This window comes from Myripristis murdjan, chromosome 14 (assembly GCF_902150065.1).
Source record: "Myripristis murdjan chromosome 14, fMyrMur1.1, whole genome shotgun sequence".
NCBI lineage: Eukaryota > Metazoa > Chordata > Actinopteri > Holocentriformes > Holocentridae > Myripristis > Myripristis murdjan.
This window is the reverse complement of record NC_043993.1, coordinates 977,501-1,003,551: the sequence shown is the minus strand read 5'-3', so window position 1 is coordinate 1,003,551 and position 26,051 is coordinate 977,501. Positions and strand designations below refer to the sequence as shown.

General features: G+C 44.0%; 3 protein-coding genes across 5 annotated transcripts in view; 1 reads left to right on the top strand and 2 right to left on the bottom strand.

Annotated features, from left to right (window-relative positions):
- Positions 1-200: 200 nt before the first annotated feature.
- On the top strand, positions 201-6,009 carry LOC115371664 (uncharacterized). Of its 3 annotated transcripts, XM_030069128.1 has the most exons (9): positions 201-258; positions 2,344-2,662; positions 2,781-2,884; positions 2,936-3,208; positions 4,266-4,333; positions 4,448-4,666; positions 4,788-4,922; positions 5,038-5,181; positions 5,346-6,009. In XM_030069128.1, exons 2-8 carry the CDS (start codon positions 2,625-2,627, stop codon positions 5,176-5,178), a joined length of 978 nt encoding a protein of 325 aa, XP_029924988.1. In that variant the 5' UTR covers positions 201-258; positions 2,344-2,624; the 3' UTR covers positions 5,179-5,181; positions 5,346-6,009. The 3 variants fall into 3 exon arrangements, with proteins under 3 accessions (XP_029924988.1, XP_029924989.1, XP_029924990.1); XM_030069129.1 differs by lacking the exon at positions 201-258 and having other exon boundaries at positions 1,000-2,662; positions 5,351-6,009; XM_030069130.1 differs by lacking the exons at positions 201-258; positions 2,344-2,662 and having other exon boundaries at positions 2,788-2,884; positions 3,036-3,208.
- A 545-nt stretch (positions 6,010-6,554) lies between these two features.
- Positions 6,555-7,951, bottom strand: LOC115371569 (cation channel sperm-associated protein 3-like). The gene is made up of 2 exons (XM_030069022.1): positions 6,956-7,951; positions 6,555-6,716 (listed from the first exon to the last, which is right to left on the bottom strand). Exons 1-2 carry the CDS (start codon positions 7,949-7,951, stop codon positions 6,555-6,557), a joined length of 1,158 nt encoding a protein of 385 aa, XP_029924882.1.
- Positions 7,952-17,923: 9,972 nt separating this feature from the next.
- The window catches only part of nipal4 (NIPA like domain containing 4), an 18,265-nt gene continuing 10,137 nt past the window's right edge, over positions 17,924-26,051 (bottom strand). Inside the window, exons 7-10 of the mRNA XM_030069754.1 lie at positions 24,892-25,059; positions 20,288-20,367; positions 19,041-19,253; positions 17,924-18,957 (exon numbers count right to left, since the gene is read on the bottom strand). Coding sequence (XP_029925614.1) covers positions 18,763-18,957; positions 19,041-19,253; positions 20,288-20,367; positions 24,892-25,059 — 656 coding nt within the window. The 3' untranslated portion in view covers positions 17,924-18,762. The remainder of the gene's footprint in view (positions 18,958-19,040; positions 19,254-20,287; positions 20,368-24,891; positions 25,060-26,051) is intronic.

Genomic DNA, 26,051 nt, shown 5'->3' with positions numbered 1-26,051 from the left:
TGATGATCATTTATGTCAAAGGAGTCAAGAATAATGACAAAAAAACGTATTTCACATGTGATTAAATGAATGCAATGTATTTGAAACATTATCCCCTATAAATTAAAATAAAACAGAATATCATATCATCAGTATATACACTGGCATATATGGTGTGATGTGTTCACAACATCCACATGTTCCATCCCATGGTGCAACACTGGTGGTACCCCAGGGCCCATGCAGTACCACTCGCCGCTTGTTCTCACGGACTTGGAGGTTAGACCTGTTTGCATTTCTCTTAGTTTATTGTAACGCTGCGCTAATCTGAGGAAATGCTGGATGATAACACACGTATTGCTGGGAGTGATTGTGTAATTTTCATTGTGCTGTTTGCTGGCTTTTGGTGAATTTTGATGGAGGCGCAGCCTAGCTTTACATCTAAAGTTCATTTTGATGTGATCATCTCACCTCCTAAGATAGTGTAGAAGTGTATTGATTGCTTTTGGTCGAGTATATTAGCGCGCTAAGCTAGCGCTAGCTTAGCGGTTGGTTGCTTTGCTGCCTTGGTTGCGTGTGTGTGGCTCTTGTGTGCATTCAGGGAGCAGAGTTAGTTGTGTCATGATCGCTGTGCTACTGGTTGGTTCAATAAGGTTTTGCGAGGAGCCCTTTCCTAATAGTTCGTTAAGCAACCAACCGCTGAGCTAGCGCTAGCTTAGCGGTGGGTTGCGTAGCTAGCTTGGTTGAGTGTGTGTGTGCGCGTGTGTTTTATTTAGTGGTGGGTTGCGTCGCTACCTTGGTTGAGTGTGTGTGTGTGTGTGTGTGTGTGTGTGTGTGTGTGTGTGTGTGTGTGTGTGTGTGTTTTATTTAGTGGTGGGTTGCGTCGCTAGCTTGGTTGACTGTGTGTGTGTGTGTGTTATTTAGTGGTGGGTTGTGTAGCTAGCTTGGTTGAGTGTGTGTGTGTGTGTGTGTGTTTTATTTAGTGGTGGGTTGCATCGCTAGCTTGGTTGAGTGTGTGTGTGTGTGTGTGTGTGTGTGTGTGTGTGTGTGTGTGTGTGTGTGTTTTATTTAGTGGTGGGTTGCATCGCTAGCTTGGCTGAGTGTGTGTGGCCTTTGTGTTCATTCAAGGAGCAGACAGAACTGTGTCAGCCATAGCTGTGCTATTGTTTGGTTCAGTAAGATTTTGAGAGTAACACTTTTTCTTGCTGTGTAAAAATGAAACTATTTGATTTGAGTATGAACAGTTGCATGTGTGTGTGCTTTGTAGATTAATATCAGATTTTATTTGCATGGAACTGAAGTGGTGATATGTTGATTTGAGTGTGTGTGGCTTTGGTGTGCATGCAAACAGCAGATGGAGCTGTGTCAGAGGCTTCTTTGTGCTAGTGTTTGGTTGCATAAAATTTTGAGAGGCAAACATATTCTTGCTTTGCGAAACAGGAAAATTATTTATATGATGATTTGCATTGGGCTTTGTGTGTGTGTGTGTGTGTGTGTGTGTCCTTGGCTGTGTGCATGAACTCTAGTGTGGAAAATTTGCCTTGATGATCAATAGTTGCATGTGTGTGTCTGTCAGTCATAGCTGTGCTAGTGTTTGGTTCAATACTTTTTCTTGCTGTGTGAGAAAGGAAAAGTATGCAATTTGATGATGAATAGTTTTGTGTGTGTGTGTGTTTTGTAGTATTATAGCAAGTTGTATTGCATGGAACAAAGTTTTTGATACATGTAGTTGGGTATGTGGCTTTTGTGTGCATTCACTCTGTCACAGGCTTCGCTGTGCTAGTGTTTGGTTCTGACAAATTTGAGAGGCAAACATTCTTGCCTTGTGAAACAGGAAAATTTGATTCAATTGATTTAATATTGCTAATTAATTTGAGTAGTTATTTCTTTGTGTGTGTGTCTTTTGCTATGTGCATGAACTGTAGTTTGTGATGGACTTAGTTGGGTGTGTCTATGTCCAGCACTATGGCTAAGTCGCGAGATGTTGTGGCAGCCACTTCCTGTGTAATGAGGAAGCAAATATAGTAATAAGCATGCCAGTTTGCTGGTTACCCATGACTTTGAAAGAGAAGGTTTTTGTGTTAAGATGTGTCTCTGTTGAGCAGCGCAGTTAAGCTGGAGGAAGTGGTGTTGGCCATTTTCTTTCTATTACTTGAACACCATAACATGGATGCCAGTTTGTGTCCTAACCACGTTGTATAGAGAAAGACCTTTTTTTTTTTTAATTAAAACCTAAAAATTAGCTACAGCTAAGTGGATACAGGATGTTTTGAGTAAAGTTCTGTTCACTTAAATAGGTTTGTTTTTTTTAATTAGACAAGTAATGTTGTTTAAATCAAACAAAATGTATTATTTAATTTACAGATATTCATCTCTGTTGGCTGTGAGAGCTGCTCTTCTTTGGCTGCTTTCAGACACGATCTACCTGTGATCGACCTGCAAGCTACCTGCCTTGAACCTGCTATTTACCTGCACTACAACAAGTTTACACACATACATTGATTCCATTTAAAACAACACACATAACTAATTGATAATCCACACACATATTTTTAATTCTTTTCCACACAAGCACATACACACACACACACACACACACATATAGACAATTTGTTGTTGAGGCGGAGGATGGCGCAGCCGCAGTCATGGACCCCCCAGCCGCCTGTCCCCGAGTTTGTTGCTCGTAAGTAACAAACAGATTTTTTTATGTTTAATTGACACAGTGTAAATGTAATGTGAAGATGTAAAAAAAATGGTGTCATCAGCCTTAATGTTATTTTTTGTTTGTGTGAACCACACAGGGCGCGGTACCGGTTACCGCCATCGCGTACGCAGATGGCAAACTTCCAAGCTGACCCAGCGCAGCTTCAAGCTGGTCACTCCAGCTCAGCAGCCGCACCAGAAGGTATTAGTCTTTCTTTTTCAGAAACACAGTGCTGGTTGTAAGAAGTTGCAGATGGTGTTCGTTGTGGGAGACTCCCACCTGCGGCCCATGGTGGATGGGTTCGTGGCCATGCCAGAGGGACCTCTCTCTTTTTCTTTTCTGTCTGTTTCAGGTACACAGGCAGCAGAGCTGAGGACAGAGGTGTCGCACGCCGCTCTCCCATGGACCCCGGACGTGGTGTGTGTGCTGGCCCCCAGCAACAACCTCACGGCCAGCAGGAACATCGGAGAGGCGGCGCTGGACTTCGGTGCTCTCCTGGAGACAGTCTGCAGCCGCTGGGTGAAGGTGTGTTTAATTTGCAGTTGCTGCAGTCAGTGTTTGTTTTGTGTCGTGCCTTCACAACTAGAGGCTGTGTAAGCTTGTGTTTTCTTGTGTGCATATTTTAGACACATAAATGTGATTCTGTTTTTTGTGTGTGTAGGTGTTTGTGCTGGACTTCCCTCCATGCCTGAACATCGAGCCAGGCTTGCAGGAGCTGTTTGGCCAGGAGTTCCACCGTGTCGCAGCTAGGGATGCTAACCGGTGGCCGTTTGACCGGTTGTTGACCGTTTGAACTTTAACTGAATAATCTTGTCGGTTAAAAACCCTTTAAGCCCGAACTAGAGTGCCTGTAGAGAGAGGGTCTCCTTACGCCGCCATTGCTGTGAAAAAACGGAACCGTTGGAGTGAACGGAGTTGTCGCCACTCTCTCTACAGGCACTCTAGTCCGAACGTGTCGTCGCTGACAGAAATGCGCATGTCAGATTGTAAATACCGTAACTACCGTAAGGTTTTATCGATCGAAAAATTCCAACTGATCCTGAAGGCGGCGAAGTTGCTCTTGCGCTTACATACAGTTTAATACGGTAACCATGACGACGGGACGCTCTGCCGGGTTTCGATGACGTCATTACGCACAGAGCTCAGCTCGGTAGAGACAGACTGGAGAAACCATAGATATCGATAATAATTATATTATAGTATATTATATTATAGATATTATAGATATCTACGGGAGAAACGAGCCAAGCTTATGTTTGTCGTGGACGTAGTGGTATGCATCCGGGGCAAGACAATGGCACCGGTGCTAGCGCTGCTAGCTTCTATTTGTTGCGGTTATTCTTTTATGGTTTACAGACAGTAAAATAATATTCTCGGTTAACCGAAATAAACCGATTAATGAGGCCCGGTGTTCGACCAAGAAAATGTTCCATTTTCGCCATCCCTAGTCGCAGCACGCATGGGTGTGTTTTAGTTTTGGTCATCTGCACGACTAAACTGACATCTCGTGAAAGGAACCTCATATGTTTTACATGCGTGTAATTATTACCAAAATGTAGGATGTTTCTCACTTTTGCGGCAGGTCTCCCGTACGTGTCTGTGGCAGAGCACCTCCCTCTGGATCGTTTGGAGCTGTGGAGCCATGATGGTGTAAGTACAGCATACTTTGTTGTTGTGACAAGACACATAGAGGATTTGAAGGTTGCTATTTTCAATACACAACTTGACTGCATTGTGTTTGATGTGCGTTTGACTGTTTTCCAGGTGCACCTCAGCGACAGCGATGGAACGCTGATCTTGGTCCAGGTCCTGTGGGATGCCGCTGTCCGCCAGCTGGCCCCTCCTCCTCCTCCTTCGCCTACGGTGCCCCCCCGGACATGGCCTTGTGCCAGGGTCTCCCCCGTGCTGGTCATGACGGGACACAGCCCCGTGCCCCGGCACTGTGACCCACTGGAGTGGACCGCTGTCAGACAGGAGGTCAAGGTAATGTGTTTCTCTGAGTAATTTGCTGGAATTTTGTGTGCATTTTTTTCTGGTTTTATGTATTCATTTTTGTGGTTTTAGAAAAACAGTAACTAAGTTTTTTGTTGTTGTGGTTTTTAAGGCCCGAGCATCTCCGGTGCAAGAGTCTGCCCTCCCGTCCAACCCCGTGTGGTTCATCGGCGACATATTGGATGCCATGGAGAAGGTTTCTCCTTCTTCAGGCTGTGAGGGCACTGCCAATCCACCAGCTGGCCAGGTAAACTACCTGAGAGTTATAAGTATATGATTGTAAGAAGAAAATTGGAATCCATATTGGGTGGGTAATATTGAATTCAAGACGCCTTTAACAAGGTTTGCTTTCCTTCTTTTAGTCTTCTTGTGTGAGGCGTCCGCCAAAAGGTGTTGCAACAGGCGCAGAGGAGGAAAGCGACAAGATGTCAAGATGCTGTTCACATGTTGACATCATGAGACCAAGACGACACGTCACTACAGAACTGCCCTCCACTTTGTGAATGGTACAGTGAGAAGCCCATGCTACCTGAATAACATCATTAATCCAGTCATTGAACAGAAAAGATCTAGTAGTGCCAATAGAGACAATTTAGCAGACTGACAAGCTCTTCAAACAGTAGTCGCTAAACAGCGCCCCCTATGGTTTCTCCTTTATATACTCACCCAGCACAGTTTCCTGCCCTTTGGCCGCTTCCTGTTTGCGGCGTGCTGCACCGACGTGAGCGGCTCTCCTCTCCGCGGGGAAATGTGGGCCAACATCCGCCTGGAAGGCCTCCTTTCATGCTTATTGCCTGTGTTGGTGGGACTTGATTATTTGGCCTTTGTCAGAGCCCAACTGTTAAGTTGCTGTGTTTAAAACATGTGTGTGTTGCTAATGATCACCAATCAGATGGGCTGTTTGTTAGCATTAGGCTGGGCCACTGTGTATTATGTTAGCACTTAGGCTAAGTGGTTGTGAGCTAATGCTAAAGCCATCAGGAGGCAGTGCTGTGTCTTGTTTTTCACTCAAGTGATTTACATTATCGGTGCACATTAGAAGCAACATGTGCTTTATTTTGGGAATGTTTGGTTTCTGTTGTAACTCGTCCTGTGACGAGGCTTCAGCTCAGTGAACAGCAGCACTACCTAATTGCATTGTCAATTCATATTCATTTAATTCATTATTCGGTTCTTTTATTATTCGATAAAAAAGTTGAAATATTTACAGTTAAAAACACATTGTAACCAACAATTCCATTCTGTGTACGTGTCATTTCATTACAGCTCTACTGAATTAAAAGAAGGAAAGCGAAAACAATTCAGGCCAAAACAAGACTTTGCCTTCAAACTGAGAACACGTCTCCGACTGGTCTGATTTCAAACCTCACCTTCTGATGTCACACTGCGAGCGCAGAACACACACTGACAGCTACAGACGACCAAAGGAAAACACACATTCTGCATTTCGATCCTTTGAACTGTAGGCCAGGTGGGCTGTGGAAAGTCAGTCCATACACATGGACACACATGTATATACCTTATATTTATTTATGAGTTATTCATTTAATTTTTCTATTACCCACAAAGATCCATTCAATAAGGGTGAACTTTTCAGGTTTCTGAACACGCTTCAACCTTTACTCATTTCTTCATTCCTGGATTTTTTCTACAGCTTCAAGTAAAAACAAGCATCATTTCTTTGGGATATTTCTCGTTTCCTCCCCAGAACTTTAGGGAAACACAAACTTTGTTATTTGGGGTTTTTTTTTTTCAGGACCCTTTTCCCAATGAAAAAGTTGTCTGTCAACAAGGAAATCAAGAATCAGAACATTTTTATTGACAGTGTGTGATGGTGTGTGTGATTCAGTCTCGCTGCAGAATATCCGTGGTGTCGTGCTCACGGCTCGTGCAGCTGCTCGTCCTCCTTCAGCTCGTGCAGCACCTCTGCCATCTCGTCGTAACACCTGCTCATCTCCTGCGTTTTGTGGTCCAGGCGGCGCTGGGCGCTGAGGTAGAGCTTGGCAAAGTTGACGCTGGAGCACGGCTCCTCTCTCACCTTCTGTGTGTGTGCAAATGATACACAAAACAAAGAGCAATCTTCTAACAGAAAAGCACAACTTGCTCTACAGCGTGATGTACATGTCTGTGTCAGTGTTGGAATTATTACGAATAATAATAATAATCATAATAATATTTCACTGCTCACATAATTGGGATGGGACAGGGAAAAAAAGTCAGTGGCAGCGGGACAGGAATAATAAGAATAGCAGTTCAGTTTTGATATGAAGACACTCTCACCTTTTTGCTCTGAGGACGGGTTTTAAACTGCTCCTTCAGGCTTTGGAAATCGCCTCTGACCTGACGGATTTCTTCCTCGCCCTCTGGCCTCCTGGCTCGCCTCCTCAGAGCCCGGGCCTCCTCCTCCATCTTCCTCCGAGTCGCCTCTCGTTTTGTCGTGATGTCCGTCATGTACGCGCTCATCTCCGCAATGCAAGAATTGTACAGGATGAAGTAGCCGAGCACGATGCAGAGGACGGTGAAGATGCGGCTCGATTTCAGCCCCGCGTTGTCCAGCACGTCCTGGATGTCGGTCCAGCCGTCCAAGGTCACAAGCACCACGGCGGAGAGGAAAGAGTTGGACTTGTCTTCCCAGTGCAGAGGATCCGGACTGTCTGGGCCGCCGAAAAAGTAAAATCCACAGACGCCAGCGAAGAAGGCGAACAGCAGCAGCAGGAAGAAGGCATAGAGTGATTTCCTCATGACGAGGAACAAACACTCGGCCACGTCCCGGAGCGCCGGGATGAAGGAGATGATCTTGAGGAGGCGCGCGGCTCGCAGCTCCACGGTCAGAGGAAACGCTTCATCTGGTCTGAACGCAGACAGGTAGACGGCACCCAGGACCAGAGCGTCAAACACGCCGGACTTACTCTTCAGATAGCGGAAGCCTTCAGCCCACACTTTGATCAGGAACTCCAAGGTGTAAATCCCGGTGAGCAAGACGCTCTCAAACACGAAGAGCTCGTGCAGATATTCACGCAGAAACTTGTAGGAATGCGTGGCGCGAACCGCAGCGTCGAGGACGATGGCCGCCATGATGAAGATGCGGAACCAGGGGGAGTCGTGGATCCTGACGATCAGACCGCCGGCTCTCCTCCGGTGCTGCTCGCTCTCTGCCGGTCCCCTCCCGGCGTCGCCTCGCTCGCGGTCTGGCTGCTGTGCCGTCCGGCTTCCCTCCTGCTCAGCCACACACGGAGCTTTCCTCTCGTTCTTCACTTCTTCTGTGTTTTGCTCCATTTTTCAGTCCAGGTTTCTGTGTCTTGATCTGGGCAGAGTGTGAGGCCACAGCTGTGTGCTGGACAGGTTGTGTGTGCTTACTTTTGAAAGTTCTGCTCCAAACACGTTTGAAAATAAACGTTTTGGGGTCAAAACCATGGAAATGGAATCTGCTGAACACTTGACATGTTGATGATCACACAAAAGTAATTATCACTGTTACCATACAAGTGCCTTTGACTGGCATTTTACAAATTTGTGCATAAATGCCCAAATAATAATAATAATAATAAATAATAATAGTAACAATAACATATTAAATTAAAACAACAGCAGACTGCAGATCTCCTTTTTTAAAACTACAAGCTCCAGTGCATCCAGAAAGTATTCACAGCACTTCACTTTTTCCACATTTTGTTATGTTCAATTCATTTTTTCCTCAAAATTCTACACACAACACCAAATAATGACAACGTGAAAAAAGTTTTTTTTTTTTTTGGAGATTTTTGCAAATTTATTAAAAATGAAAAACTAAGAAATCACATGTACATAAATATTCACAGTCTTTGCCATGAAGCTCAAAAATGAGCTCAGGTGCATCCTGTTTTCACTGATCATCCTTGAGATGTTTCTGCAGCTTAATTGGAGTCCACCTGTGGTAAATTCAGTTGATTGGACATGTTTTGGAAAGGCACACACCTGTCCATATAAGGTCCCACAGCTGACAGTGCATGTCAGAGCACAAACCAAGCATCAAGTCAAAGGAATTGTCTGTAGACCTCCGAGACGGGATTGTCTCTAGGCACAAATCAGGGCAAAGGTACAGAAAAATGTCTGCTGCTTGGAAGGTCCCGATGAGCACAGTGGGCCATCTAAACCGAGCGATCGGGGGAGAAGGGCCTTGGTCAGGGAGGTGACCAAGACCCCGATGGTCACTCTGTCAGAGCTCCAGAGTTCCTCTGTGGAGAGAGGAGAACCTTCCAGAAGGCACAGCGCGCGATGTTTGTTTACACTGGCGCAGGGATATGTTGTGGTGCGGTCTGCCAGTGGGTTACACTGATTTTACAACGGCATGGAACGCGGCTCAGCCAATCACATTTAAGGATGGGAAGCACCCGTTTTATAAACAACGGATGAAACGTACACACAGCATAAAATGGCCCAAGTTACTTTGGTAGCTTATCAGAGCTGCCAACTTTTCAAAAAAAAAAAAAAAAAAAAAAAAAACTTGGAGTGAGATTTCATGGAGCACGTTGAATTATTTGCCTACACCTCTTACTAACGCTGTATAACTGCTGGGCGTTGCATTAATAGCCTACAACAGAACAGACATAGGATTATTATTAAGAGATAGTTCGTTGCACACGGGTGATACCATTAATATCTTAATGGAGGATAGTTACATAAAACACCCTGATGGATCAGGTTAATTGCATTTCCACAACAGATTCCTTGAGCAATTATATGGACCTGCAAACTTAATCCACATGATAAAAATGAATCCACGGACCACCAAAGTAATGTGTGACTGTTTAATTAAATCAACTTAAAATGACTCTGGCACAGGTGGAGGGGGTGTGCTCCAGTACGGTACGGGCCCTCATGTACGAGCATATGCACGGTCATGCACGCAGCGCGGGAACGTGGATAGGATGTAAATCATGCCGTCCTCCTGCTTCCGCAAAATAGTTTAATGCACGCAGCGCGATTAGCTGCGAATCGTGGCATTGCACAATCAATAATCAACCGATAATAATAATCCACCAGATCCGGCAGACCTGACCACCCATCAATAGACAACAAGTCAGATTTGGCGTGAAATGTCTCTCTCGAGGATGAGAGAGTGAGATTGAGGCTTAATGCGTGACTGTCACGGTCAGTGCGTGAGAGCTGGCAACCCTGGCTTATTCAGAATAATACATCTATCATAGGCTATTAGGTGCAGCAGAAATGGTCCCAGTTATTTTTGTGACTGTGGCTTGGCTTGCTGACATGACTGTGAGGGGATGGATGAAGGAGGAGTAGCGTTGCTTTGGGAGCGGGGTCGGACGGCTGAGCTCACCGGTAAACAAGCACTTGCACTCGTAACATTTAAATCAAGTGGTGGAATGGCCGCAGGAGTGTCCTCCTGCTCAACACGGTGTGCTATGAAAAAGCCAAGTAAGTTGCTCTATTTCGCCGTAATAAACTCCGTCTCCGTCTCTCTTTTTTCTCTTTACCTGTACACATTTCTTTCTTCCTGAATGTGGGCGGGACCGTTTGAGCGCAAAGTAACTCATTCATTTCATTGGGTAACATGCTGATGACGCACCTGGGGCCGGCACTCACGTAGCCTATCATGATAGAAGCGGAGCTCCTCAGACACGCCCCCTTAATACTCGCCACGCCTCGAAGCTTGGCTGCCCAGCAGTACCGCCAGAGCCTGTCTACGACGAGCCTTGCCACTCTCCATGAACCCCCGTTGTATCGAACTTGGTTGCAGTTCCACCGTAATTCCACTGGGGGTGATCGCGGGCGAGTGCAGAATGAATGGGGCTCTATGGAGCTAAACGGCTGAATCTGTCTCTTACTCCTGTTTATGGTTGAAAAATCGCAAATAATGTTGTAGTTTCTGAAAGTCCAGTATGGATTATAGGTTAAAAGTGAAATTAGCGAGAACTTATATCCTTTCAGTTTCCTACAGTTTGGGCTGTTGTTGGCCATAACACGCTAGCATTTGCTAATGAATGCTGATTGGTCAGTGACGGACTTGCGGCTGTTTACGACGAGGGATCCCACTTGATGGCACCCGAAGACCAAGAGAAACGGGAAACACCACTCTTAAGGAGGACTTTTCTATCAAAGTTGATATTTGTGTGTACAGAGAATGTCTAATATAGCACAGGCAGGCTCTCTGAGTGTCTCCGTCTGTTCTCCGGACGGGCTCTGGAAATCACCGTAAAGCAGCACCTCTCAATGTGTGACGTCATCACACTTTTTGAACGGCTTTTTAGAACAGATAGGTGAACTTAAAAAATCCAATATTCAGCTGAGTGTATTTTTTTAGCCCCCCCCCCCCCCCTTTGAAAACAGTATTCAAAGTACTTGACAAAAAATTATTTCCAGAGAAAAGTGGATTTTTAGGGGTGTAGCACCATAGACTCCCATTCATTCTGCACTCGCCCGCGAGTGCCCTCACATGGACAGAGACGTGTTTCTGAGACCCGGAAGTTAGACGAGAGTGCCACTTCTCCCCATATTAGACATTTTCTGGTACCGCCATAGACATCATATACGTAGACGCCTCATGACGTGCTGGAACGTGAGCAGCGTCGCCGCCATATTGGATGGGTCTCTTCACTCTAGGCTAGCACCAGAGTCAACCAGAGTCAATGGAGAGCTAGCAAAAATGCCGGTATTTTGTGCAGCTTATAATTGCAATAACCGGCACAGGATTTAAACCAGATTGCGTAGGATTACCTTTCAGAAGTAAGACTGAACAATAATTTGGGTTATTTTACCATTTATAATATTATATCATCGTTACTTACATGTAACGTTATTACAGCAGGAACTGGTACTCTCTCTCTCTCTTTGACTCTTGTTGTTTTTTTGTTTTTTTTTCTTTTTAAAGGTTTCCCAGTAATACAGGCTTGAGGAGGCAGTGGGAAGTTGCTATAAGACGGGAGGGTTTTGTTGCGACCGAGTGGTCAAAGCTCTGTAGTGAGCAGGACGGGTCAGACTGTCAGTGATGTCCTCTGTGTGTGTGTGTGTGTGTGAGTGAGAGAGAGAAATAAATTCAAATGAACAATCAAACTTGTTTCTTTTTTAAATTATAAAATTAATTCATTTATACATGTATCTATATGCCATACCATATGTTTTTGTTATAATACAAAGTCTTTCAGCATGAAAGTACGTATTTTTAATGTGTGACAGCATCCTGTATCATAACTGAAACTCTGCTGTTTGTAACAAACCAAACCGTGGGAAAATCGGGTAAAAATTCGGGGAGTTATGGATTATTAAAGTTGGGGATACACCTTCTGCAGTAGAAATAAATGCAGTGGGAGCGCATTAGAGACCCATCCAAGATGGCGGCCATGCTGCTACGTCAGCTCCAATAGGCAGCGGCAGCCTGTGAGGCATCTACGTATATTATGTCTATGCCCCAGGGCCCATGTAACTGACGCAGCCGCCAGAATACAATGTCAACAAAGTCAAAAAAAAAAAAAAAAATGTCATGATTTCCTGGACACATAAGGATTTCTCACTCCCTTCCTAAGTCCCTATGGATAGATAGATAGATAGATAGATAGATAGATAGATAGATAGATAGATAGATAGATACTTTATTCATCCCGAAGGAAATTCAGTTTTCAGCAGTATCCACAGAGTACAAGATTAAGTAAATAAAAAGTAAAGAATAAAAGATGACACTCGAGATCTAAAGATCTAAGTACCCAATGTGCAAAAAACAATGTGCAAAAAACCAAAAAAACCAGTGTGCATCGATGTATACAATGTGCATAGATGTGGGCAATGTGCAAATTTACAGTATAAACAGATGATAAATAGCTGATAAATAGATGATAAAAAACCAAAAAACCAATGGATGTTTCCCATCTCGTCTAACACCACCACCTCACTATCAGGCTTCACGGTTAATGCCTGGTCTCTCAGCATCATCAAGTGGACATACAGAGAACAGCATGCATTATGGGAAATGTGCTGTGGCAGGGGTCTGTCTGCAGCTTGTAGCACCAGTACAAGATATGCCCCTTCCCAGCACTAACCTAGACCTCAGGGGTTTGGCCATTTCTAGCACTGACACACTGACACAGTGACGTAGCTGCAGTGAGCAGGTGGTTCCAGAGCCTCAGAGTCCTGATGGCGAAGGCTCTCTCCCCTGTGGGTCTGTTCTGCAGTGTGAGGTGTCTGTAGGCTGCAGATACACCCCCGTGGAAACAGCAGCAGGTCCACCTGAAGCTTCCTTAAAGAGCATCATCGGTAACACACTGGGCCAGATGCATGAAGGGAAGAACAATTGAATTTCTTCTTATTCATATCTACTGATTTGTTCGTATTTTTGGTAGAACCCATTGCTTTCTGAGGTTTATCAAGTTTTCTTATTGTTGCTTTTTTTTTTTACAAATGGTTGAGAATGGTGGAAAATCTGAGTTTAAGGGGTTAAGAGTCACGTAAAAAGTTACAGCTAAACATCAGTCTACATGCTTTAAAGTAAAAAAAAAAAAAATAAAATTTATAAACTGACTTCCAAATGCAGATCACTGTCATCTGCCATAAAAGTCTGTCTGACTGACTGCGGCTTGCTCAGTGGTTTCAGCCATGCTGATAGGAATGCAATGCAATGTGTGCAGTTTGAGGGTCTGAGCAGTCTGCCGTTTGGAAACCAGGGACAAAATATGCCTTTTCATCAAAAACATTGTGGTTATCAAACTAGTTTGTGTCAAGACTCTTGCAGCCAAGGTGCAAACTGAGGAATTTGCCTGCATTTTGACCAGTTTTTGGATTGGACCACTGCATCATGGATGGGGGTCATGCTCAGCAGAAGTAAACACGCTGTCGTCATGGTGACCCCCTGCCCTTGCCTGGCTGCTGTCACCTGCAGCACAGAGCCCAGCCCCCTCATACCTGCTGGAATAATTAACCTATACTCTGAGTCTGACAGGGTTCAGATTGAGAATAATAAACTGTAAACTGTTTTTTGTTTGTTTGTTTTTTATTGTATGTTTTTTATTTGCAGACGCGCATGCAAGTGTCGCCAAAAACAGTTTAACCAGACCACAAAGTTTTCTTGGTCGTTGTCTCCATCTTTCCTTGTAGAATAATACATGCCCACTTGGCCCACTTCAAAATGACTATTTTCTGGAGAACCAAATTTTCTCTTTGAGAATCCCTCTATATATAGTGGAAATGCAAAAGAAAAGAACGGCTCAAAAAGAACGGTTCAAAATTTGCTGTGCAAAGCGGTTCTTTGTTGGTGTGAACGGGGTGACAGTGGAGCAATGATAGGTGGGCTCTCTCTCTGTCTGTCAGTGTCTCTCGCTCTGTCTCTCTCCTGCTGATTCTCCAGCTAATTAGTGCTTTAGGGTTGTAGACAAAACACTCAGCTGACAACACCACACTGCTTGTGTGTGTGTGTGTGTGTGTGTGTGTGAGAGAGAGAGAGAGAGAGAGAGAGAGAGAGAGAGAGTGTTCTCCCATGGGAGAAGCAGTAGAGCCAGTTTAGTGTGTAACAGCACTAAACTGCAGGGGTGTTGGTGCTGCTGCTTGGTGTTGCTGTTTCTGTGATGCAGAGATCAGCTCAATGAATAAAACAGACTAGACAGTCTCTAGGCACCACACACCATCTTGTGGCGTTCGTCTTTTTCCACTTCTGGCACAGCGTTTAGCAAGAGATCTGTGAGCCTTGCGAGTCCCTCAGTTTAGAAAAAAAAAAAAAAAAACACAAGCATCTTGTTTTTTTTTCCTCTTTAAATTCATTTTATTACAAGGACAATGAGCTATTGATGCTCAGTTTTGTCCATATAAGCATTGTATATTTTGCTTGCGATTTAACCACAGCACTTAGTTTCTTTGCTCTGAAGTCCAGCAACAGGAATCACCAAGACAAAATTAAAGGGACACATCAGGTCAATAAACCACAGCAAAATCACTATCATATTATTATTAAATAGATGTTTAAATTAAATATATCATTAGCTAGTGACAACAACAGCAAACATTTACTCATGTTACTATAATTGAGTAGCTTTTTTGAGGGTTTTTTTGCTTCACTTCATACTAAATCACAGAGAAAAAGCTGCATGATGACTGCAGTGAGGACCATGTAGACTCAACTGGCAAAACAAGTAAGTGAGTGTGGAAGAAAGAGGGGAAATACCAGTGACTTGATGTTAATAGCCATGTAGAGTCAGCCATTATATTGTGTGTTTATCACAAATTTGTCAGTTGAGTCAACAGGGTCCTCACTTCTGTTGAGCGTAATGCCCCTTTAAAAGCATGTAGCAGCATATTCTCTCCTCCTTTTCTTTTCACAGTTACTGTTTGGAAAAAGGAGCTCAGTCACTTTTACTGCCAGGACATTTCAATCGACAACAACAACAAATATAATGATAATAATAATAATAACAACAATAACAATAATAATAATAATAATAATAATAATGGTGATAATAATAATAATAATAACAGGACTTGGGACCTTGGTGATATATTTCTTTTATTATAATGAAATGTAGACAGACAACAGAAATGTAGAGACAGTGTTTACAGCCAGGAAGAAACATACATTGTCAAAGCTGACCACAGTTGACCTCAGTCATCTGAGGTGATCACAGACTTTACCGACATTGGTTTAAAATTCGTAGTGCTTCACAGACAGAAGAGTTCTCAGCAGCAGACTGCATCCTACATATTTGATTTATTATACAGAACATAAATAAATACAGTTTGCAGTCTGGCTGCCTCATAGACTCCAGTCATCAGCAGCTAGGAGAGCCAAAAAACGGAAGAAGCAGAGATTTCTCACTCTGTCATTATTTCCTGGTGCAACAAAGAGCAGCTAAACACTCTAAGTAGCGAGATATGGCAGAGCTGATACTCTGGAAAGAGGTGACACAGCAGTTCTCCCCCCTTAAGACCAGGTGTTATTCCTGGTAGTCTTCCTTGAACTGCGTCAAGTACATTCACAAGGGGCGTATTTCATCCTGCATTTGTTTCCTATCTTCCTATTTGCCGCGATCATCAGCAGTATGTTTATAGCTGTTGAAAGGCAATCTTGGAAATCAAGGAAATCACAGACTGAAGCAGAAGTGGAAGAGGAAGGTTGAAGGAGGGTGCGAATACCAAAAAAAAAAAAAAAGAAAAGAAAAGAAATCACAACACTTTGTGTCAAAATAACTTCTGACAATGTATTGCACGTCACAGATTGATGATCCTTTGGGCATCATAAAGGCCTTTCAAACTTAACTGGATATAATCAAAAACACGTGATTTTTCTTTGTTAAAAGTTCAGATTTTGAAAATACATGGCATTCCACCCATCAGCAACCATAGTTTCCTCTCTGTCAAAGAAACATAAACATATTCTCATAATAGCCAATATACAGTAAAAATGGATACAAGAGCGCATCACAGCATATAAGAACAAAAAAAAAACTTGTGCAGATATTCATTTGTTTTGCAAGTAGCTGAAATGACTCTTTGTTAATCTGCACTGTCCCTGTCAAGTAAACTAATAAATAAATCAAAATGTCCCATTTTTTCTCTGCAGTGACACACATCAGAGTGGGGTTGTGTCACTTATGAATTCATGCACAGTGTATTATTCCTGCGCCCTGTAACAGTCCACTAGTATTACTTAACAATATTAACAACTCTCCACTGGGAACATACTGGGAATTATGGTTAAAGCGTCTGGGACAAATGGGAAGGGAGACAGGAAGAGATGGAAATGAAAACTGGGAGAAATGGTAAAGGACTTAAAAATGATCTTGAGAGGGATTTTGTGACTCAAAGTTGACATTAGTGCTGTGGAATAAAGCTCATTAATGTTATAAAAACTCATAAAAACTCAGACTAACACTCTTTTGGGCTTCACAACTTGATGACAATGCAGGTCAAGTTTATTACTGTTTCCCTGTTTTTCTTTTCCCAAACACTAACTGAGGATCTATTAAACTGTTTGGTGTTCCCTTTAGAAAGGAGTCCAGTTGTTTAAATGGAATGTACAGCACTGTGAAAGCACATGCACATGCCTCTTAAGCTTTTAAAATCTTGATAAAGTGCACCAAGACGTCTTAATCGGGCTCAAGGAAATTAGTGGGCCAGTTTGAATCCAAAAGTCCTCAAAACCTCATTCTCTCTCCTCTTCTGTCTCTCTGTCTCTGACAGACCAGAAGTGCATCAAATGACCAAATGTTGCAGGACACGTCACATTTACCAAGCTACTGAATTCCATCTTGCATCAAAATAGTGATTTTGTATATTAGTTTGTACATTATAAGTTTCAAGGACAAGGGACTGCAGATTCCCGAGTGAGCTGACTTCAAACAGGAGTTGAACATGTTGAAATCTCGTAGGTCTGATCTTGTGGAACTCAAGTCCGCAGGACAGAAAGCCAGATGGGTCATTACTGTAGACACTGGCACGCTAGCAGCCATTGAAAACAACAACAATTATGCATCAAGTGGTTTTTTTGTGCACATGGAAAGAGGAAGATCACAATCTAGGGTTTCTGTGTACATGTTTGGGTCGCTTGCAATGACAAAGACAGTTGGAGGTAATTCAGTTCAGTTTGGCATTCAGACTGAATGACCAGGTAGCGTTAGCCAATTAGCCACTTTACAGCAGTGCTGCTAACAGTCTAAGGCCAGGCTCACACACCAGCAGGTTTGGGCCAATTTGACCCCAATTCAACCCTCCTGACAATCAGACGACCCATTTTTGGCCCAGTTTATTTGGTAATATGAGGGATTTAAAGATCTAATATTACACCTCCCGGCAGCTCGAAGACTCACCAGAACGTACCAGGTGAGACAGAGAGAGAGAGAGCGAGTGAGAGGCAGAGAGAGAGAGGGAGAGACAGAGAGATGTGAAAAATTCAAAGAATTAAGAAACACCTATTTTAATAAATTTAGCCGCAAAATCCCAGATTTCAAAGAGAGAAACGAGCTCTCCAAACTAAAAATCCTCCTGGGAGAAGGAGAGAGGGCAGAGTCCAGTACGTATCAGCATGCCACAACCTGAGGGACAGTGAGTGACCTAGACACACACACACACACACACACACACGCATTCACATCGCTCACTATTTTGTTACCTGTTTGTCCAAATGCTTGCATGCTTTGGCAATATTGCATATAGTACAGTCATGCCAATAAAGCTTATTGAATTGAATTGAATTGAATTGAGAGCCAGAGAGAGAGAGAGAGAGAGAGAGAGAGAGAGTGAGAGAGAGAGAGAGAGAGAGAGAGAGAGGAAGAGGGAGAGAGAAAAGGAGAGGGAGGGAGGGGGAGAAGGAGAGAGGGAAAGGGAGGGGTGGGGGGGGTTTGGGGGTGTATTGCTCCCGCTGGTGCAATAATCTTGATAATATTCTGTAGGGTGTGATGCGCCATTATTTTCAAATCTTGAAGTGTGTGCATGTTTGAGAGTAAAGAGAACATCTGTGAAGATCCTTCTGATGTGTGTGATGTAACCCGATTTAAAAATTGGTTAGGATGTTAAAATGTCTGTAGTCTGATCGAGGCTTCCCTTCACAGCTTCAGTCGATGACAAAAACATCAGTCAGTGTTAACACTTTGTGCAATTTATGCTGAGTCAATCATTTGGAAATGCCTTCAGTCTCAACATTGCTCTGCTTTGAGTGTTATTAGTTTTAATTTTTTTAGTTAAAAAAAAAAACACTCAATAGCAGTGTATACAAATTATGATTAATTTTCAGGTGTTGGCCAGTGTTTGCACAGTCTGATGAACAAGATTTGTCCGGTCCTGCAACAGAGCTGATTGGCCAGTAATTCAAACAAGAAATCACATTTGAATAGAGCAACATCAGACTCCATATTAATCACGTGAAATGTCTTCAAGTGAACGAGCAGAGACATATGCTACGGCAATGAGATTGGCCAGTGTGTCAGATTGGTTCATTCTCTCAGTACATGAGCTACAAAAAATGATATGGACATAGATGGTCCCAGAGTGCATTGGTGCATCGTTGCATTGGGACATTGGGACATGGTGCGCTGACACAGTGTTCTCACACTGATCTTGACTGTTTGTTTGGGACTGTCTGGGCCGCCAAGATCAGCTGTCATGTCATATGGTGTGTGTTAGCTAATGATGAAGACTCGCGGCCCCTCCTCCCTCATAGGCGGCAGACTCTCAATCATTATGTTGTCAATCAATCCATGTTTATCCTCTTTTTTACTCTGTCTTCCTCCTTCCCCTCCTACTGACACCTCCTCCGCAAGCCCTTCCCTCTCCACTGGCTGAGACAGATGATTGGTCAGCTGCTGCACCGTCAACTGCAATGACAGAAATGACAGTGACTGTTAGTGTAATGCCTCAAAGGCAGCAAAAGTGCTCTGCCAAGGGAGCAGCGACTGACCTGCAGCTCTTTGAAGAGGTGCAGCATGGCCACGCCCACCACAATGACAGCAAAGGCACCCAGCGTGGCGACAATGTCCACGGGGGCCATGCTCCTCCACTCCTGGAACAGGATGATGGAGGTGCAGAGCACCACGGAGGTGAAGAGGACGTAGTAGATGGGGTAGACCAACAGGGTGTTGAAGGTGTCCAGAGACTTGTTGAGGTAGTTTACCTGAGCGAGAGAGAGAGAGAGAGAGAGAGACTAAAATGATTAAATTATTAGAAAGTGGCATATATCCTAAAGCACGTGTCAAACTGGTGCCATGGAGGGCCAAGAGGCTGCAGGTTTTCATCCCAACCAAAAATTCCACCAGCTGATTTCACTGATCACCCCACCTCCAAGCAGAGACACACAAGGAGAGGAGGCAAGTGGAGGAATCATGGATGTGAAATAAGTGAATGGGATATAGACTGCTAGTGCTAGGAGAAATATTGATATGTCAATATCATAACAGGAGAGTAGATATTCAACATTGAAAAAGCAACATTGAAAGTGCAGGTGCTTCTTCATTTTTATCATTTTTCCTTGAAGCTTCATCACCTCAAGATGGCAAAATCTCTGCCGCAGAACTTTGTAAAGTTTATCATGTGGTCAAGCATCGGCAGTCATACAGGAGTGTAGAATGTGGGATAAAAGTTGATGGAAAGATCTACAATGACTCATCAGTCACAAAAGGGGTGACCTGTGGAAAAAACAAAAGCCAAAGCCTTGTGCAAAAATGTCCTACTACTCCTACTCTGTTCAGACGCAGGTGGATTAGATAAAGGAAAATTAACTGCCTTATCCAGTGGCAACTGATGCATCCAACAAAGGTATGATCAAGTGTTTTCCCATTGTACTATATGAGGAAGGTCAGTGCCTACATCTTCTCCATCCCATGCAGCAATGCACATAGAGAAGGTGTCTTTTCTATGATGACCTCAGCATGGAGAAATGAGAGAAATTGTCTGGATGTGGACAGTGTCAAGGCAGTCCTGCAAATTTGTGTCAGCTTCACGTTTGAGTGCACAGACATGTACCGGGAATTCCTTGCGAGCAAAAAACAGCGGGAAGTGGACCATGGCAAACAGCTCAATGACTGTTCTACTCCCATTCTGTTTCTGTGGTGTTTTGTCTCCTGAAAGCTTGTCATGAAGTCGGTAAAAGCACCATACCAGCTAATTAGCATTACAAAAAAAATGTAACAAAGAAACTTCATGGCTTACCTGTGTCACAATGGAGATGATGAGCACGAACAGCAGGATCCAGGTGAGAGGATAAGCGAGCACTGAAGCATCAGAGACGACTGAGAAAGAGAGAGAGGAGGATCTTGACCAGTCCTGTATTGGCACAACACACTAAAAATCTGACAAAAAAAACAAAACAAAACATCTGAATAGAAAACAATAGACGCCTCAAAAGAAAACACATGAGCACAAAAAGTCTCAAACACTAATATTACTGTGCCCACAATTAATCGCCATTTAAAGACAACTATAATGATACATTAAATACACTACATAAAAATCCCCATGTCCCTACATCTCAAGGAATTCATTTAGATGTGAGGTCATTTTATAATATGCAAACTCTACTCTCAGGTGAGCTGCCACTAAACCTTTGGTCATAACCTTGGGGTCAACCGACTCCAATCCCTGCAATTTATTTCTCTCTGAAAGCCAAAAAAATAAAAAAAAAAAACGAAAAACCATGGTTTAACAACAGTGTGAGAATGCTGCTCAAGGCCAGGGATGCAGCACTCAGGTCAGGGAGAGCTACACTGAAGCAAGAGCAGACCTGAACAGAGGCATCAAAACTGAGAAAATGAAACACAAACGACAAATGATTACAAACAGAAGCATAGTACCCCCATCTCCACTGACACCTCCCTCCCAGACCAGCTCAACACATTCTTTGTCTACTTCAAGGAGAGTCCAAGACAAGAACCAGATGCACCTGTGACTTCATTAAAGAACGACCAGTTTCTCTCTAATCATATCTGATGCAGCGGGTCCTGTGTAACATTGACATCAATGGCACTTTTCCACTAGTACCTACTCGGCTCGTTTTCCTACTCGGTGGTTTTCCATTACAAATGAGTACCACCTCGCCATCAATGGAGTCGTCATAGCAAGGTGGCCACACCGCCAAGCACAGAAAAGTCTCCACCTCTTCATTTGACCACGGTACCAGTTTGCTTGCCATTTTCCAACTTTGTCAACTTCAGCGATGATCAATGCACATGGTTACTGTTGCCATTTTCTTTTAAAAATGCCGGATTTGGTTTTCATGAAGGAGTCGCTCTCATGTGTCTTATGCGGGTCATCAAGGCGGCCCAGTGGATTGTGGGCTCTCCGCTCTCGAACATGAAGGACAGTCACTCAAGTCGAAGAGCTAAAAACATCAGGGATGACCCCACACACTCAGGACATCACCTGTTCTCAACCCTCCCTTCAGGCAGGCTCAGAGTCATAAGAACCCACACTCAGGGCCCACTCACATTAGCCCATTCGCACCGTGCCCAAGCACGTTTGACCCCAAAATCTGGATTATTTGACTAGTGTGAGCGATCCGTTCCGTGCTTCAGTACAGTACACTTCCTCCTAACAGACTTTCTACCCCAGGGTAGTAGAGACACTGTTGAACTCATAACCACCCCATGGCAGCACTATCCCCAGCATTAACAGCCTGATCCTGAGCAAAGACTTCTTCCTTCGCTATGCTTCTATCAACCATGCCATTTCCTTAATCAAACTCACCGGGAAAGGGTCCTGGCTTGCAACAGCGTCTTTAAGGTTCTTCCCATCCACCCCGACTTCTGGCGATTTTTTGGTGTCTGCTGGTGTGGAAAATACTACTTTGCCGTCAGGCTCACTTTTCAGCCCCAAGCTTTTCGACACCCTGTCCGAAGCCCTCTGCTGGAACCTGTCCAACAATCACAAAATTCTGTATCTCGTCCATCTCTTGGACGATTTTCTCATCATTTCCCCACCCTCATCACCACCAGCTTTGGGTTTGGCTACATTCACTGCAGTCTTCTCTGACCTAGGAGTGCCTCTGTCTGCCAAGAAAACAGAGGGCCCCTCCACATCTCTGGAATTTCTCAGTATCACTCTGGACACAAACCTGCTGCAAGCTTCTCTTCCAGTCGAGAAGCTCAATCGAATCAGCCTCCTGATTTTGAACTTCCTCCTCACCCCTCACTGCACCAAATGTCAACTTCTCTCTCTCTTAGGCCACCTCAACTTCGCCATCCATATCATTCCTCAGGGGCAAGCCTTCATCTCCCACTTGCTATCCATCACCGCTTCTGTTCCATCCCTGCTGGACTTCATCGCCCTGGACACTTCCAGTCGGGCCACTTCCAGTCAGGATTACCTTCTTTTACGACGACCATTTGACTCACCCTCATGACATTAACCTGAATACCAATGCTGCTCCATCTGCCGGTCTTGGGGGTTTATACAATGGAAGATGATTTGCAGCAGAATAGCCCCCAGAGCTCGCTAGTGAGTGCGAGACGACATCTTCAGCGCTCTTCGAAATATACCCCATCATAGTCGCTGCCATCCTCTGGGGCCATGAATGGTCTCGCAAGTCCTTCCTTCTCTACTCCGATAACCTGGCAGTCATTGACATAATCAACAAAGGTCGTTCCAATTCCTTATCCATCATGCCATTCATGCGTTGTCTAACCTGGTACTCCGTCACAGATCAGACCATTCGATCTGGATACAGTTCTCTCAATGTGGCCCGAACCCTGGAGGCCATGTTCTTGCTTGCCTTTTTCGGGCTCCTCAGATGCTCCGAATTCACCGCCTCTTCCCTACACTTCGACCCTCGCCGCCATGCTTGCATTTCCAACTTACCGTATTTCTCAGATGACACCATAGTGTACTACCTTAAGCGATCCAAAACCAACCAATCCATACAGCCAACACCAGTCTTTTTCTTCAAAGTCCAGTTACCTCTGAATCCTTTCGAGTTTATTTCGAACTACCTGGAATTCCGTAAAGCCCAGAGCCTGTCACCGTCAGATCCCCTGTTTGTCTCCGAATCTGGACACATAGCCACTCGCTTCTGGTTCAACCAGCTCTTTCGCCAAATCCTCTCCATGTCTGGCATATCCCCAGTCCACTACTCTGGACACTCTTTCCGCATTGGAGCAGCCACCTCAGCCTCCCGTAATGGCATTCCAGAACACCTAATTCAAATCATGGGCCGCTGGTCATCTCAAGCATATCACCGCTACATTCATTCAGATCCCAAAGATCTCAGATCTGCTCAGTCCTGTCTCAAGTAATGAAGCTTTTTGGGGGTTCGTTGTGCCCAGGAGCTACGGCGGATTCCCTAAGAAGCTTCCCCACATGCAGCCGAACTACAAGATCTTCAATCAAGTTCACAATTCACTTCGCAATAAATCATTTAAACATATCTTGCTGTTGGTGTGGTCCTTGCTAGTGAATTACATTACTAGTATATAATTAATAACTCATCTAAACAGGCAAGACAGCTCTCACTCAGAAAAGATTTGTGTTGAAAGTGGGCCAAGTCATAAATGACTCTTTGTGAAGCAGTTGTAAGAGATCAGGCATCTTCAGTGTTAACCCACTTGACAGCAGACAGACGTACAGAAAGCTATTCATGTACATTTGTTGTTCATGTAAAAAGTTGTTTGTGTAGAATGTGCAAATTGCACTAACAGAATTATTCAATATTGAGGAAAAATGTGGAAATTCATTTGATTACAAACTGTGTCGTGGACATAATAGAAATGAAAAGCTAAGCCATAAAAGACTATCATTGCACTTACCTTTTGATACGTTTTGTGAAAATAAAACAAATGAAAGAGAGAAGTATTCAAGTATCATTATTGTTGTCATTTTATCCACTGGCCCATTGCCTCTTGCCATTTTCCTAAAGTGGCCCCCAGGTTCAGGTATTTGAGTGTCCCTGTTGAGTGCCACAGATGTTGTAGAGTTTCCTCCCCATGGTATTAACATCCGTCCTGAGTGATACAATCACAAGCTGACACCTCTAAGAACAGGTGTCAACAACAGCAATGTGTCCTCAATGCGTCTTGAGATCTGATTGCTCAGGCCATATCCGGTCTGGGGCGCTTTTGTCCACGTGGCATTATAAGTTTAAACAGACGTGTGTCCCAAGACGCATTGAAGGACCACCCACGCACCTGATGTCCTCTGTCTTAAGCACTGGTCCAGCCCAACACCCTCGACACTGGCCAGAACGTCACTTTTCCAGTAGAAAAAGTGTCCTGCCTGACTCTGCCCAGCACAGCTGAACTGTCAGCTGATGAGCCAAATGCAAACTGAAGTGCAGGTCAGCTATAAAGCATATTACAGGTTGATTTATCCACCTAAGAGGAAAGCGTGATCCTCTCAGATTCGCTGGAATAATTAAATAATCAGAGCCTGAATTGACGTGCTCGGGTCCAGTCTGTAATAACTTTAAGAGGTGAAATACATCTTACATGATTGATGGTGTATTAAAGTGAGGCCAGAGTGAGCAAGAATGTCTCCTTTTGTTATGGGCCTTGTGCCTGTTAAATGTTAAATGTTAAAAAACTCTCTCTCTCTCTGTATCTGTCTCTGCCCCTCTCATAAAGGAAAACAGCCTGCATGGAAATGAAACGTGTTTATTTGCATACTGAGCGGGAACGTGAGATCTGATCACAAATGTGGAGACACATCCTAATGCCAGGTGTGAATGGACGGACTGAGAGCACGTGTGATCACATTATGCAGGACAGATGTTGATACCAGATGGGAACAGCCTCTGTGGCTGTGTGTCCCAGTTTGCCTGGTCATACCAGTCTGGATGACGATGGCCAGTCCTTTCACAGAGGAGACGGTGAAAGCTCCCAGCAGCGAGCAGATGCTGATATAGACCAGGATGTTGGAGCGACCAATCCGAGGAGAGCAGTACAACACCAGCACCGCACACAGCAACAGGACCAAGGAGATGTACACCAGGAAGCCTGGAACACACACACATACACACACACACACATACAATCACAAGATGAGACTGCCTACCTCATCACACATCGCACAAACCACAATCTGCCCTCCTCCCTACACCAAAATACAGTATTAGGAAATTTAATGACGATGTCAAAACAAAATTGTGTTAGAACGTAAACAGGTGCATTTCTGAACGCTAGCCTAACCTTTGTTGCAGTATTGTGTTGTCTAGTTTCCTGGGTGTGATCTGAGTCCACATGGTGGTGAAATCTCCTCTTTAGTTGCTCTGTGCTCCTCTGGGGTGCTGATCCTGATAATACTGGATTTGAATCTCTTCCATAAAAAACAGCTCCCAATATAACACATTGTCTACTTAAACCAACACCAACAAAGGGGATTATGAAAATATAAGGGGAGGGGAGGGGGAAATTAACAGTAAATACTAAAGAATAAAAAAAGTTACAAAGAATGATAACATATACACTACTTACAAAAAGTTAGGGATATTCGGCTTTCGGGTGAAATTTCAGGATGAACCTAAAATGCATTATAACCTTTACAGGTGAACTTAATGTGACCTTCTGTAAACTTTTGAATGCACATGTCCAACTGTTCAATGTTTCAGTACTTTTTGCACAAGTTGCTGTTCTCTAACAAGGAGTTTAACGGCAAAATTCACATCAGGTGTTTGATGCTCCAGCTCATCGAGGTCGTATCATTAGGGAACGGCTGCTGGAGACTGGGGTACCTCAGATGGAGTGGCCTGCACTTTCTCCAGACCTGAATCCCATAGAAAACCTATGGGATCAGCTGAGTCGCCGTGTAGAGGCTCGGAGCTCTGTACCCCAGAACCTCAATGTCCTGAGGGCCGCCCTTCAAGAAGAGTGGGATGCCATGCCTCAGCAGACAATAAGTCGACTTGTGAACAGCATGAGACGTCGTTGTCAAGCTGTAATTGATGCTCAAGGGCACATGACAAGTTATTGAGACAATGACATTTTTTGTT

Coding starts and splice junctions, on each gene's coding strand:
- LOC115371569 (XM_030069022.1), bottom strand. CDS start 7,951: ATGGAGCAAAACACAGAAGAAGTGAAGAACGAGAGGAAAGCTCCGTGT. Junction 6,717..6,955: donor CCCGTCCTCAGAGCAAAAAG/GTGAGAGTGTCT, acceptor GCACACACACAG/AAGGTGAGAGAGGAGCCGTG.
- LOC115371664 (XM_030069128.1), top strand. CDS start 2,625: ATGGACCCCCCAGCCGCCTGTCCCCGAGTTTGTTGCTC. Junction 4,667..4,787: donor CTGTCAGACAGGAGGTCAAG/GTAATGTGTTTC, acceptor GTGGTTTTTAAG/GCCCGAGCATCTCCGGTGCA. Junction 4,923..5,037: donor CCAATCCACCAGCTGGCCAG/GTAAACTACCTG, acceptor TCCTTCTTTTAG/TCTTCTTGTGTGAGGCGTCC.